Consider the following 13,091-nt stretch of genomic DNA (forward strand, 5'->3'; position numbering starts at 1 on the left):
ACAGCCCAGACACGGCAACCTGTCACTTCCAACTACTTCAGGAGATGAAAGGAACGTAGCTCAGGCATATTCAGACAAGAGAGCATCCCAGCCAGACTTCCTTTCCCGTCAGGACTGCAAACAGGGTGGACAGAGTTGATATAAAATCGGTGCCAGGCTGGCCTAAGTTTAGAATCCAGGCTGATGTTCCCAGCCCAAAACAACTCTCCCCCACCACCTTTTCCCAGCAGGGCTGCAAACACGCAGCCAAGAGGACGCGCAGGAAATATCTTAAGCGAACCAGGTTTCCATTTCCAACAACTGTCAACTGCCTTCCTTCCCAGACACATATTCCTGAAACAGAAACAGTGTATTTGAATGGGCAACTACATCTGAAACAAGAGTAACAAGACAAGGAGGATGAGAGAATGGGAGATATCCTGATGAAGATTTTTCTCCTGGAGAGGCCAAGGGAGTGATTCCTCCTGGACCCTATTGAAAAGCTACATCCTGAGACAAGGATGCCAGTCCGAGCTTGCAGTGGCCAGCTCTTTCTCAGAAACGACAAGGCCAAAGCGGTGGGGAGTCCGGAATTCCTCAGGCTGAGCACGGCTGCAGGGCAGAGCCAGGCTCCAAAGCAAACAGGCTGGTGCTGGGGTCGGGGAGACTCTGGGCCTCGGGGTCCACCTGTCTGTCCGCAGTGTGGTCTCAGACACCATGGCCCGCGGCCTGCTGCCTGTACTCTGTGTCCCATGCTCTATCTGTGGGTTCACAGGGGCTCAGATGTAAGAAAACAGAAGCTTCTAATTATTTTAGAAATGTTTCATGCTCATTTCCCACAGTCCTGGGCTGTGCAGCAGTGGGGAGTCCAGCTGGGCAGAAGGTGGCCCCCAGGCTCTGTGTCACACCGTCTTCCTGCAGCAGTGCAGCCACCTCAGGCCACAACAGCACACCCTGGCCCTCCTCAGATACAAGCTGCAGTGACAACAGCGACCCCTGCTCATGATAAGCTGGGAAACTTGCAATAGTAACATCAGGACAGCGCTGATGCTCAGTGTCACTAACTTCAGCACGCTTCGCCAACAAAACCGGCGGCATGGAGTCTAAACATTGGAAGGGATCCTAGTGGTCAATGCTTCTGATACAGCAGGATTGCTTTAGAAATCTGTATACACACACTTAGGCAACGCTATAGGTGAACATACTTCATTCATGTCTCCCTTGCTTTTCTGTTTTCTTGTTTTTGTTGTTTTTTTATCTTTGTTTTTTGTTTTTTTTTGAGATAGGGTCTCACTCTGTCGCCCAGGCTGGAGGGCAGTGGTGCAATCTTGGCTCACCGCAACCTCTGCCTCTGGGTTCAGGTGATTCTCCTGCCTGAATCTCTCGAGTAGCTAGGATTACAGGCATGCGCCACCATGCCAGGCTCATTTTTGTGTTTTTAGTAGAGACAGGGTTTCACCATACTGGCCAGGCTGGTCTCGAACTCCTGATCTCCAGTGATCTGCCTGCCTTGGCCTCCCAAAGTGCTGGGATTACAGGCATGAGCCACCACACCTGGTCAGTTTTCTGGTTTTAACACCTACAAGAACAATGCAGATGGCATTTACATAATCACACCTTTTACAGCCTATCCCACTATCCACTGCTCGCGGCCCATAGCATAGTCTCCCTTGCCTTTCGTGCTTTTGTGTTTTGTGTGTGGTGTCTTCTACCTTCCTGGCTCTGAGTCTGTGCTTTTCCAGCCACCTGCTCAAGATGGGCTTGGTGCTGCCTGACGTATATCCAAGACAGCACTTGCCAGTCCTGGGCCACCTCCTAATTTCTACAGCCAACCGGAGCTCAGGTGCCTGGAGTCCAGAAGACAGGAGCGGAGGTTCGGTGAACATTCAGGAACATGAACTTGGCTACTTGGTTAGGCCACAGTACCCAGATATTTGGCCAAATACTAGCCTGATGTTGCTGGGAAAGTATTTTTGAGATGACATGAACATTTCAATTGGTAGACTTTGAGTCAAACCGACTAGAGTCCATGCCATGCGTGGACCTCGTCCAATCAGTTGACAGCCCTCATGAAAAACAGGAAGAGGAACTGCTGTCTCCAGGCTGCCTTCGGACTTGAGCTGCAACATCAGCTCTTCCCTGGGTCTCCAGCCTGCTGCCCTGCCCTGCAAATGTTTGATTTGCTGGTCCCCACAACTGAATGAAACAGGCTTAAATCCTTAAAATAAATTAATCTCTTGCTCTCGGTGTCTCTTTCTTATCACTTCAGTTTGCTTATCAATGAGCCTAGAGCTGAATGCTCAGAACCACTGAGCTGGTGGAATGAGCTCTGGCCAGGGCTGCCCTGTAACGGGGCCTGGGTTCCCATCCTGGTCCTGGCCATTCCCTACACTGTGGCCATCAGTCAGCAGCCTGTTGGGACCTGAGCACACACCACAGAGAGAACGGCCATCCTCAGTGAAAGGGGCGGGAACCATCTCCTAAGAGGCCGGCTGCCTTCCAAGGGGGAGCTTTGAAAAGAGCCCTCTCCTGTCTGGACTGGTCTGGGCGCTAAGGAAGGTGTCTGTGATTGCCAAGGCCTCCCCCGCCCTTGGTGGCCCTGATGAAATTGGAAGAGCAAGTGTGGAATAAGAGATGATGCTCTCAGGGTGTTAGGGATGTGCAGAGACCACAGCTTCCAGAATGACGCCGCTGATGAGGCGGGGCCCCCGGAGGAACGACTCCACATTCCGCCAGCTCTCACCTGAATCTGTGTTCTCCTTTTCCCTGGCAATTTTACATGAAAGAGACAAGTCTATCATAAATGCAGGCAAGCGAGAGTTTCAGCAACGCGTAGGTCAAGTGCATTAGTTTTCATCATTTTCCAGGGTTTGACTTCTTGAGAGGTTTAAAATGTACTGTAGGCTGGGCACGGTGGCTCACACCTGTAATCCCAGCACTGTGGGAGGCTGAGGTCAGGAGATTGAGACTATCCTGGCCAACATGGTGAAACCCTGTCTGTACTAAAAACACAAAAAATTAGCTGGGCGTGGTGGCGTGCACCTGTAATCGCAGCTACTTGGGAGGCTGAGGTAGAAGAATCACTTGAACCTGGGAGGCAGAGGTTGCAGTGAGCCGAGATCACACCACTGCACTCCAGCCTGGTGACACAGTGAGACTCTGTCTCAAAAGAAAAAAAAAAAATACAAACTGTATGGTAAAAATGATAAAGCACTGATAGGCTCACATGCTGTGACGTCTTGTGATGTGACATAGGCTGAGGACTCGGAAGTCTTTGTCTCTAGCTTGACCTCTTTCCTGGACTCCTGACTCAGTCAGCAGAGCGCCCACCATGGGTCTCGACTGAGACGGCTCCCAGCACCTCTGGTCCAGTGTGGCCCAGGCTGAACTCACTCTTCCAAGCCTGCCCCTCCTCCTAGCACAATCATCCCCCCAGGCCCTTAAGCTGGAAACTTGGAAATAATCCTAGACCCTTCTCTTCCTGACCTCACCCTGCCACTGCTCTGCCCAAACCCCGTGGCTTCTCCGTCCCTGACAGTCACTCACAGTCCTCCCCGCCCCGCCCCATCCCTGCCATGCTGCCCCGCGCAGGCCATGGTCAGCCTCCTCTGGGCCATCCCCCTTTCCGCCTCTAGGCCGCACCTTCCAGCCACATTCCCACACCCCATCTCCCACCAGATTGGGTTTTCTAAAATCAAACCTGAGCACCCTGCCTAAGAGATGTCAGGGACCCCACTGCCCAAGGGAAAGGTACAAATTCCTTGGTAGAGTCATCAATTAATGGCAGCCTGTAGGTATCACAGACGTGTCCGGTGCAACGCTTCTTCTTTGTCACACGTATTATCTCACATAACCCCTTGAAAAGTCCTGCGGGGTCTGTATTATTGTTATTCAAGATCTGAATCTACAGGGGCAGCCCAAAGGGCTTAGGAGCTCATCCACATGGGTAGTGAGTGGTGAAGCCAGGACTTGGAGCCAAGCAGGCCAGGCCAGGCCAGGCCCCTGCCCTGCCTGCAAGTTCCCACCCTCCTTCCCAGTCTCATTTCCTGCCTCCTCCGTCTTCTCCTACTCTGGAATACCACATGTTCATGGCACCATGAACGCACGTGCAGTTTTCAGCTCCCATGTTGTAGGCCCAGATGCTCATCTGCCTGGAATCCACTCCTCTTCCCGCTGGCCTGGGGAAAGCCTTCTCATGGTGTGGCACTCGGCATGGGCACCGCCTCCTGCTGGGCCCTCTGTGCCCCTCTCCCAGCCTCCTCAGGAAAATGGACCTCTCCCTTCTTTGTTTTTTCCAAAATGTTTGGTGAAGGACAGAGCAGGTGTTAACTGGCCTTTTTCTTACCTTCTACAGAGCAAGTATGGATTATCAACAAGCACTAGGCTCATAACCCTCCCTTTTTTATTGAGGTCATTTTCATTCTTTATAAGATAAATCTCAAAGTCTTTCAGCTTTAAAGGTCTAATGTTTATAAAGTCAGAAAACCATTATTACCTTTCTCGTCGCATACTTTTGACTACAGCCCAAAGTGACTTAAACAAAATCAAGACGATACACAATCACAACTGTCCACTTCTTCAGAACATTCTTTCCTTCTCCCCCAAGCCTTTCCTTTCTTCCTCTTTTCTTCTCCTTCCAGTGTGTGATGGTGAAGAGAATTCATTTTGGAATCAGATAGTTTTGACTGGAATCCTGGCTTTGCTATTAGCTAGCTGTGTAGTCTCGGTTAAGTTAATTTATCTTTTTTTTTTTTTTTTGAGACAGAGTCTCCCTCTGTGGCCCAGGCTGGAGTGCAGAGGCACCATCTTCGCTCACTGCAAGCTCTGTCTCCCAGGTTCAAGTGATTTCTAGGCCTCAGCCTCCCCAGTAGCTGGGATTACAGGCACACACCACCATGTCTGGCTAATTTTTGTATTTTTAGTAGACATGGGGTTTCACCATGTTGGCCAGGTTGGTCTCGAACTCCTAACCTCAAGTGGCCTACCCGCCTTGGCCTCCCAAAGTGCTGGGATTACAGGTGTGAGCCACCACTCCCGGACATCTCTCTATTTCTTTATTTCTGAAATGAAAATACAACTTCACAGGGTTATTATGAAGGAAAAAAAGAGAATACATTAGCGCAATTAGCCCAGGGCTGGAATATAATAGACAGTCAATTAATGACAGGTGTTATACACTGAAATACTGTGAAATGGGGTCAGGACATTGCCTGTGAGCAGGTCCCCTTTAGAAGGCTGACCAGCACACAAGACCCCAGGGGAAATGCTACAGAGGATGGCGGGGTACACAGGGGGATGGTTTTCTGGAGTGATTTTTAGGGGGATTTTCTCCTGATCTCAAGGTTTTGTCTATTTATTTTCATTATCTTTGGTATTTTATGACTCTCGGCATTTGTTTCACAATGGATGCTTGTGGTGCTTACATAACAATCACTACAGGCTGGCGCAGTGGCTCACACCTGTAATCCCAGCACTTTGGGAGGCCGAGGTGGAGGGATCACCTGAGGTCAGGAGTTCGAGACCACCCCGGCCAACATGGCAAAACCTGTCTCTACTAAAAATACAAAAAATTGGCTGGACATGGTGGTGCCTGTTAATCAAAGCTGCTTGGGAGGCTGAGGCACGAGAATCCCTTGAATCTGGGAGGTGGAGGCAGCAGTAAGCCAAGATTGCAGCACTGCACTCCAGCCTGGGTGACAGAGCCTCCATCTCAAAAACAAAACCAAACAAAAAAGCAAAACAAAACAAAACAATCGCTACAATTAACTTAAGCATTTCTGATGCACCAGAGGGTTTCTGTGCTAAACCCTCTACATGCATTATCTTTGGTATTTCTTATGTCAGCCCTGCGAATTAGGTATTGTTATTCTCATTTTAATAACAAGGAAACAGAGGCTCACAAAAGTGTAAACCTAGCATTGCAGCTAGCTGATAGTGAAGCTGGTTTCTAAATTAGTGGCACAAAAGCAAGGTAGCCTCACGCTCACTGCTGAAAATGTGTAGAATACCATGAACTAACTATCAATTAGTCCCTCTCGAGTTGAAGAAACACAAATATGAAAAGCATCTTAAAAGGAAAAAAAAATGTAACTTCATTTAACTACCTAATAATAAACTCAAGGAATAAAACTCTGATTGTAATGCCTCATTGGACGATTACCTTCAATATCTCTAAAGACTTTCTGTAAAGTGCAAAAGTCGCGATCTTTTGCTTACTGATACGGTCTGGCTGTGTCCCCATCCAAATCTCATCTTGAATTCCCACGTGTTGTGGGAGGGACCTGGTGGGAGGTAATCGAATCACGGAGGCAAGTCTTTCCTGTGCTGTTCTTGTGATAGTGAGTAAGTCTCTCACAAGATCTGATGATTTCATAGAGAGGAGTGTTCGCCTGCACAAGCTCTCTCTTTTTGCCTGCTCCCATCCATGTAAGATACAACTTGCTACTCCTTGCCTTCCACCATGATTGTGAGGCCTCCCCAGCCATGTGGAACTGTGAGTCCATTGAAACCTCCTTCTTTTGTAAATTGCCCAGTCTTGGGTATATCTTTTTTTTTTTTTTCCCTGAGACACGGTTTCGCTCTTGTTGCCCAAGCTGGAGTGCAATGGCGCGATCTTGGCTCACTGCAACCTTTGCCTCCCAAGTTCAAGCGATTCTCCTGCCTCCGCCTCGCAAGTAGCTGGGATTATAGGCGCAAGCCACCATGCCCAGCTAATTTTTTTGTATTTTTAGTAGAAATGGGGTTTCACCATGTTAGCCAGGCTGGTCTCAAACTCCTGACCTCAGGTGATCCGCCCACCTCGGCCTCCCAAAGTGCTGGGATTACAGGCGTGAGCCACCGCGCCCGGCCTCGGGTATGTCTTTATTAGCAGCGTGAAAATGGACGAATGCACATACTAACTTCTCATGGTGCTTCCGGAAGCTGTGTCCTGGGGGCACAAGAGTTCAAATGCTGGCTTGGGGAGAGGAGGAAAGTCACCGGCCAGAATGAAATGAACTTTGTAATAATCCTGTGTGGATTTCATAAATGACAATAGCCTACAGGAAGTTTCATGCCCCTCTGGGTGGCATTAAATGGCACGGTCTGCTGAGCAGGTGCTTTTCCTTACCATGGGTGCCGAGCTGCCTGCTCACACGTGTATCTTTTATTTGGGTCCTTCTCCATCAGGTTCCGAATGAAGTCTTTTGCTGTTCAAAAAGAAGGCACAAGGGAAGGAGTCACTTCGCGACTTGAGATGTGACAATTATGATTCCACCAGGTCTTCAGGAGGAGCGCGTGTAGCATGAAAAACATGAGACCAGCCCTCCACAGAGACTACTGTACCTTGGACACAAAGGCACCAGCATGTGGGGAAAAGGAAGGCTAGGGCTTGGCACTCTAGGGTGACCCAGTAGTGAGGAGGCCGCCTGTGACCCTGACTTCCAGCTCCAAGGCCCTTACTTCTAGTGGCTAGTGATACCTTCGGTTGAGAGGAGAGAAGTATCTTTGTAATCATGTGCCTCTAATTAGGCCATCACTGCCTTAGAGAACTGTTTTGGTGACATCATCTCCATATGTTAGATGTGGCTGAATCAACTAAACCTGCTGAGTGCCTGCTTAGCCCACCAGGTCCTGAGCTAGGTGCTGTGGATACCAAGCCCCAGAAAGCACCACGTGTGGCCTACTTGGGCTATTACAAACCCTGGAGCAGGCAACTGCAAAGCAGTGAGCTGTGCCCTGCTGGGGGAAGTGGGGAGTACCTGGCAGCCCAGGAGAAAGGATGGCCCAGAAGCAGGAGACCCTGGGAAAGTGAGGGGCCGGGTGGCAGAACTGATGACCTCATGGGTCAGGTCCAAAACCTGCTGCACTGCAGGGTGTGGCCCCTCAATGCCCACAGGACTGGGCTTCTGGGGGAAGGCTGTGCTCTTCTGAGGTCAGAAGGAAAATATTTCCTATGTGGCTCTTTCCTGTAAGCCTTGTACAACTATACTCTGGGCCCAGGTTTTGGACGATTGAAGATGAAACCAAGGCATTTCCACTCAGGAGGAAGTAACACAGATAATAAAATGGTCTCTTTGAATAGCTCACAGAGACCATAACACATTGTCCCATTCATGATCTCATTTCATCCTTCTGCTATGCTCTACGGTAGATGGAATATTGTTACCAGTTTCATCTTACCAGCGAGGAAACTGAGGCTCAGAGAGATTTCATTAATTTACACAGGCCTTGGTTTTGATCTTTATCCCTGAGGAAGAACAGTGAACTTCCCTAGGAATGTTTCAGTGTGGCATTTCAAATCCCAGCTCTGCCACTTACTAGTTGTATGATTTTGGTCAAGTTATTTCACCTTCTGGAGCCTCGGTTTCCTCATCTGTCAAATGGGGATAATAGTAATACCCGCCTGACAGGCTGTCCTGAGGACTGAGTGAGGTAGCACACATACAGAGCGTCTTGTGCTCAGCATACAGTCAGCGCTCAATAAATTTTAGCTACTATTGGTTCACTCCTAGAGCACCCAGAACAGGGCGTGGCTAGGAGAGGTGGATGAGTGGGTCCCCATCTCTCAGCGTGGCTCGAGTCAGATGTCCCAAGCTTGTCCTCTTTCTTTGCAGGTCAAACCCAAATATGTAGCTCATGAAGCTTCCTGAGAGCCGTTGTGAACTGTGTGCTGTGAGGGTGTTAACACCCCACAGTTCATAGGCTGAAATTCCAACCTATGTGATGGTATTTGGAGATAGGACCTTTTGGGGGTAATTAGGTCATGAGGATGCAGCCCTCATGAATGAGATTAGTGCCCTTATCAAAGAGACTTGAGAGAGTTCTCTTGATCCTTTTGCCATGTGAGGATACGGTGAGAAGGACACAGTGAGAAGACAGCAGTCTATGAACCAGAAAGTGGGCCCTCACCAGATACTCAATGTGCTGGCGACTTGATCTTGGACTTCCCAGCCTCCAGAGCTGTGAGGAATAAATGTTTGCTGTTTGAGCCACCCAGTCTATGGTATCTCGTTACAGCAGTCAACCAAGACAGGACCCTCAGGACTGTTCTGAGCCGCCCACGGTCCCCTGGGCCTGTCAGGGTCATGTGGTCTGGGTGTGTCGCAGGGGCTGCCCACTGGGAGCTGCCTGTGGGAGACCTACCAGAGTCAGAGATGTCATCCCAGTAGGGAGAGTCAAACTCATATTCTGCCTTGAGGATCTGCTCAAAGAGCTTGGAGTCATTTTCATCATAAAAAGGAGGGTAGCCGCAGAGCCTGGAAGACAAAATGGAGTAAAAGCTGGAACATCTGCATATCCAATGTGGTGATTTGACACTTTGCCTGGAAGGAAGAGACATTACCAACTGAGTTAAGATAATCTGGCAAAGCACCGTGGCTCACACTGGTAATCCCAGCACTTCGGGAGGCCAAGGCAGGCAGATCACTTGAGGCCAGCAGTTCGAGACCAGCCTGACCAACATGGCGAAACCTCGTCTCTACTAAAAAATACAAAAAAAAAATTAGCTGGCTGTGGTGGCCGGCGCCTGTAATCCCAGCTACTTGGGAGGCTGAGGTGGGAGGCTGAGATGGGAGGCTGAGCAATGAGCCAAGACTGCACCACTGCACTCTAGCCTTGGCGACACAGTGAGAGTCTGTCTCAAAAAAGCACACATCCCACAGGCATAGGCAGCACAGGAGTAAAACTGCGATGTCATGAATAGCCAAAAGGGTCAACTCAGGTCATGATCAAAGGTAAATATAACTATCGAAGTCCCCCTTAACTCTGCACAGAATTAACCACAGAGTCCCAGACACCCTAAAAACCTACCGGACAGCCTTCTTCACATACACGTTATTGATCTTACTGTCTGTAATACTGTTCCTAACAGAGGATGAGCTGATGGAGAAAACCAACAAAATATATGTTTAATATCCGTTTCAGGGCCCTTCCAGGTTCATTTTATTTCAGAAATCATCAGAGGAAGAAAATGAAATTTTATGACCTTGAGTATCAAGTTGCCACAAGACACCATAACCTGCACATTGTCACGCACATAACCTGCACATGAGCACGCTGCCATGCCCAAACTGGGTACGTGGAGGGTTGTGGTTCTGCCCACTAACATGCAGTAAGTATTAGCAGGGCTGACACACGTTGTAAGACTGCAATAGCATAATACTACCCATTTTGCCATGGAACCATTTCAAGGTTGATTTTTAACGGATCATATTGATGCTGGTGCAAGTGACTTCTAATTTAGAGTTCCGGTGGGACAACAGTCATCTGACACACGTAATGGGAGTGGAAATTCTCATTAATTAGACCCACTACAATTTGTTCCATAAAATCATGGATTCTCATTCCAGTTCTGAAATCAGTTTCAATGCTACTTTTACCACTGATGCATTTTTTTGGACCAAAATTTCCTTCCCTGAAAACACGAAGGGCTGGCCTAGAAAATTCCTCATATTTTTTCCAGCTTGAAGATACTGTGGCTCTATGATTCAGTTTGGCTGGCTAAAACACTCAGGAAAAAACCTAGAACATGCTTGGGGCCCATGTGGAGGCAGGGGCTGGCCTTGGTTGGCACTGGACGGCCAGGAAGAGGTGGGCCTAAGGCTGCAGGAAGACGGTGCTTGATTCCAGAAGGCCAGGGGCAATGCTGCGTGGTACAGAACTTGCTTCTTGGGCTGCGACAACCCAGAGGCTGGCAGCCACGGTGGCAGTTTATTTGTTTATTATTTCTTTCTTGAGATGGGAGTCTCCCTCTGTCACCCAGGCTGGAGTGCAATGGCGTGATCACAGCTCACTGCAACCTCCACCTCCTGGGTTCCAGCAATTCTGCCTCAGCCTCCCGAGTAGCAGATTACAGGCGCCTGCCAGCATGTTGTGCTAATTTTTTTTCTTTTTTTTTTTTGTGAGACGGAATCTCGCTCTGTCACCCAGGCTGGAGTACAGCGGTATGGTCTCGGCTCACTGCAAGCTCTACCACCCAGGTTCATACCCTTCTCCTGCCTCAGCCTCCCAAGTAGCTGCGACTACAGGCACCTGCCACCAAGCCTGGCTAATTTTTTGTATTTTTAGTAGAGACAGGGTTTCACCATGTTAGCCAGGATGGTCTCGATCTCCTGACCTCGTGATCCACCCGCCTCGGCCTCTCAAAGTGCTGGGATTACAGGCGTGAGCCACCGTGCCTGGCCAGTTTTTGTATTTTTAGTAGAGATGGAGTCTCTCTATGTTGGTCAGGCTGGTCTCGAACTCCTGACCTCAGGTGATCCACCCTCCTCGGCCTCCCAAGTGCTGGGATTACAGGTGTGAGCCACCACGCTTGTCCCATGGTGGGAGTTCTGACCCAAACAAGCCCTGAATTGTATCACATAGATCAACATAGCCACAGCCTAGGGACTAGTCTAATGAGAACAAATTAACAAGAATCAACAGACTGCAGGACTGCGAGGGATTAGACTGTCAGCACATAAGAAATGCAATACAGGTTGGAAACACAACCTTGGTACCGCCATTCCTCAGCTGTTCCTCCCGTGGGACGCGCATCGCCAGCCACCGCTGCGCAGGGGTGTGCCTGATGACATTTTTAAAGGCTGTGAGACATTCTGTGGGCCCAGAAGAATCAAAATAATCTCTCCCCACAAGGTTGCTTTAGGGGCTAAGAGCCTGGAAAATTTCATTTCTAAAGATGTGCTGCTTTTGGTGAAATGAGCAAGAGCCAGGGCTTCCGAAACCACCAGGCACATAGCTCACTGCCCGCGGAAATCCTGGAGCTCTGAGATGGGTCTGTCCATTTCTCCCACGATGAGGATTCAGGCAAAATGAAATGTGCATATTAGGAAACGCTGACAGAACAAAATGTTAGTTCATCTTGGAAAAAAACCTAAATTCTAGATATGTGAGGTTTTTGTTCATTTACAACCGCGTGTGTTTTTCTTCAGGGTTTGGCTTTCTTTGCAAGGAAAAAATTCTTTAAGAAAATTCCGAGAAACATTTATTCTCCAGGTGCCAATTTTTTTAAATGTATATTCCAGTTTCTTCTGGCCTTAGCTCTTTTTTGTTTCCGAATTTTTGTATTATAGGATATTGTGTTTGTGCAGCTATACTGAGGACACGGGAAAAGGAAATGGATTGAGCTTGGAGCCTAAGTAAGTTAAAATTAAGAGAAAAGATTTAAAAATAAGGATGTAAAATAACAGAAGGACAAACAGAAGTTACAAAATCTTCCTTAGATCTAGAAATTTCAGAGAGCTCCCTGGCCAAGCTATGTCATTAGCAGGTTTGCGTGGAGGTGATCTAAGAGGAGAAGTAACAGCCTTGGGCTGTTTTACTTGATACACGCAGGACTTCTGTGACCACGGGGCCACCCACTCACACTGGTAATCCCAGGGTTATTTACAAATGTTCCAGAAATGTGGCTTCTTTTACATATCCAACCCTTTAAATAATCTACAAATTATATCGCCAAGGGTCCTCAAAGGCAATAATGCCTTTCCCAATTTTTCTAGGCTTCAAAGTTCTTGATTCAGAATAACACTGGCATTTGCAACTGTCACACCCAATCAAGGCAATTCAACTTCAAAGCACTCTTCACTGCCTCCATCCCAGCCTCGGGTCTACCTTCCAGGAAGAACTCTTACACCTTACTATGTTTCCTGCTGCCTTTTTTCCCTCCCCTCAGTCCTTTGGGTCTAGAGGTGCTCACAGCTCAGCTGCAATGAAGCCCAGGGTCACGGGTGCTATTCCTTGTGGTTCCCAGACCTCCCTTTTCGTATATAGTCCTCGCACATCCCTCATTTTAAAGGCGAAGAAACCAACAAGCAGCAAAATCAGGGCCTGAGCCTATTCTGTCAGATTTTAGGCCTGTGTTCTTAACCATTTTGCTCATGCACTAAAGGGAGGGGCTCGAGAATTGAACTTTGGGCTTCAATCTGACTTTGCATTCTCTCTGTGGGGCGTCTGGTTGGCCCTACCTGCCCCTGCATGTACAAGTGGAACCCTCTGATGGGACCCTGTCTCTCCACCCCCAGCTCCCACAGGCAGGGTCTAACAAGTAGGATGCTACTTGGGCCAGGCGCAGTGGCTCACGCCTGTAATCCCAGCACTTTGGGAGGCCAAGGTGAGCAGATCACCTGAGGTCAGGA

At 48.7% G+C, this 13,091-nt stretch overlaps 1 protein-coding gene across 7 annotated transcripts in view; it reads right to left on the minus strand.

Annotated features, from left to right (window-relative positions):
- LOC105490615 (calcium/calmodulin dependent protein kinase ID) overlaps positions 1 to 13,091 on the minus strand; it is a 491,371-nt gene that overhangs the window by 12,285 nt on the left and 465,995 nt on the right. For all 7 annotated transcript variants that reach the window (XM_011756412.3, XM_011756418.3, XM_071070483.1 and 4 more), the window contains 2 exons: positions 9,103 to 9,215; positions 7,088 to 7,166 (listed from right to left, as the gene is read on the minus strand). In XM_011756412.3, coding sequence (XP_011754714.1) covers positions 7,088 to 7,166; positions 9,103 to 9,215 — 192 coding nt within the window. The remainder of the gene's footprint in view (positions 1 to 7,087; positions 7,167 to 9,102; positions 9,216 to 13,091) is intronic.

The sequence above is a fragment of the Macaca nemestrina genome, chromosome 9 (genome assembly GCF_043159975.1).
Source record: "Macaca nemestrina isolate mMacNem1 chromosome 9, mMacNem.hap1, whole genome shotgun sequence".
NCBI lineage: Eukaryota > Metazoa > Chordata > Mammalia > Primates > Cercopithecidae > Macaca > Macaca nemestrina.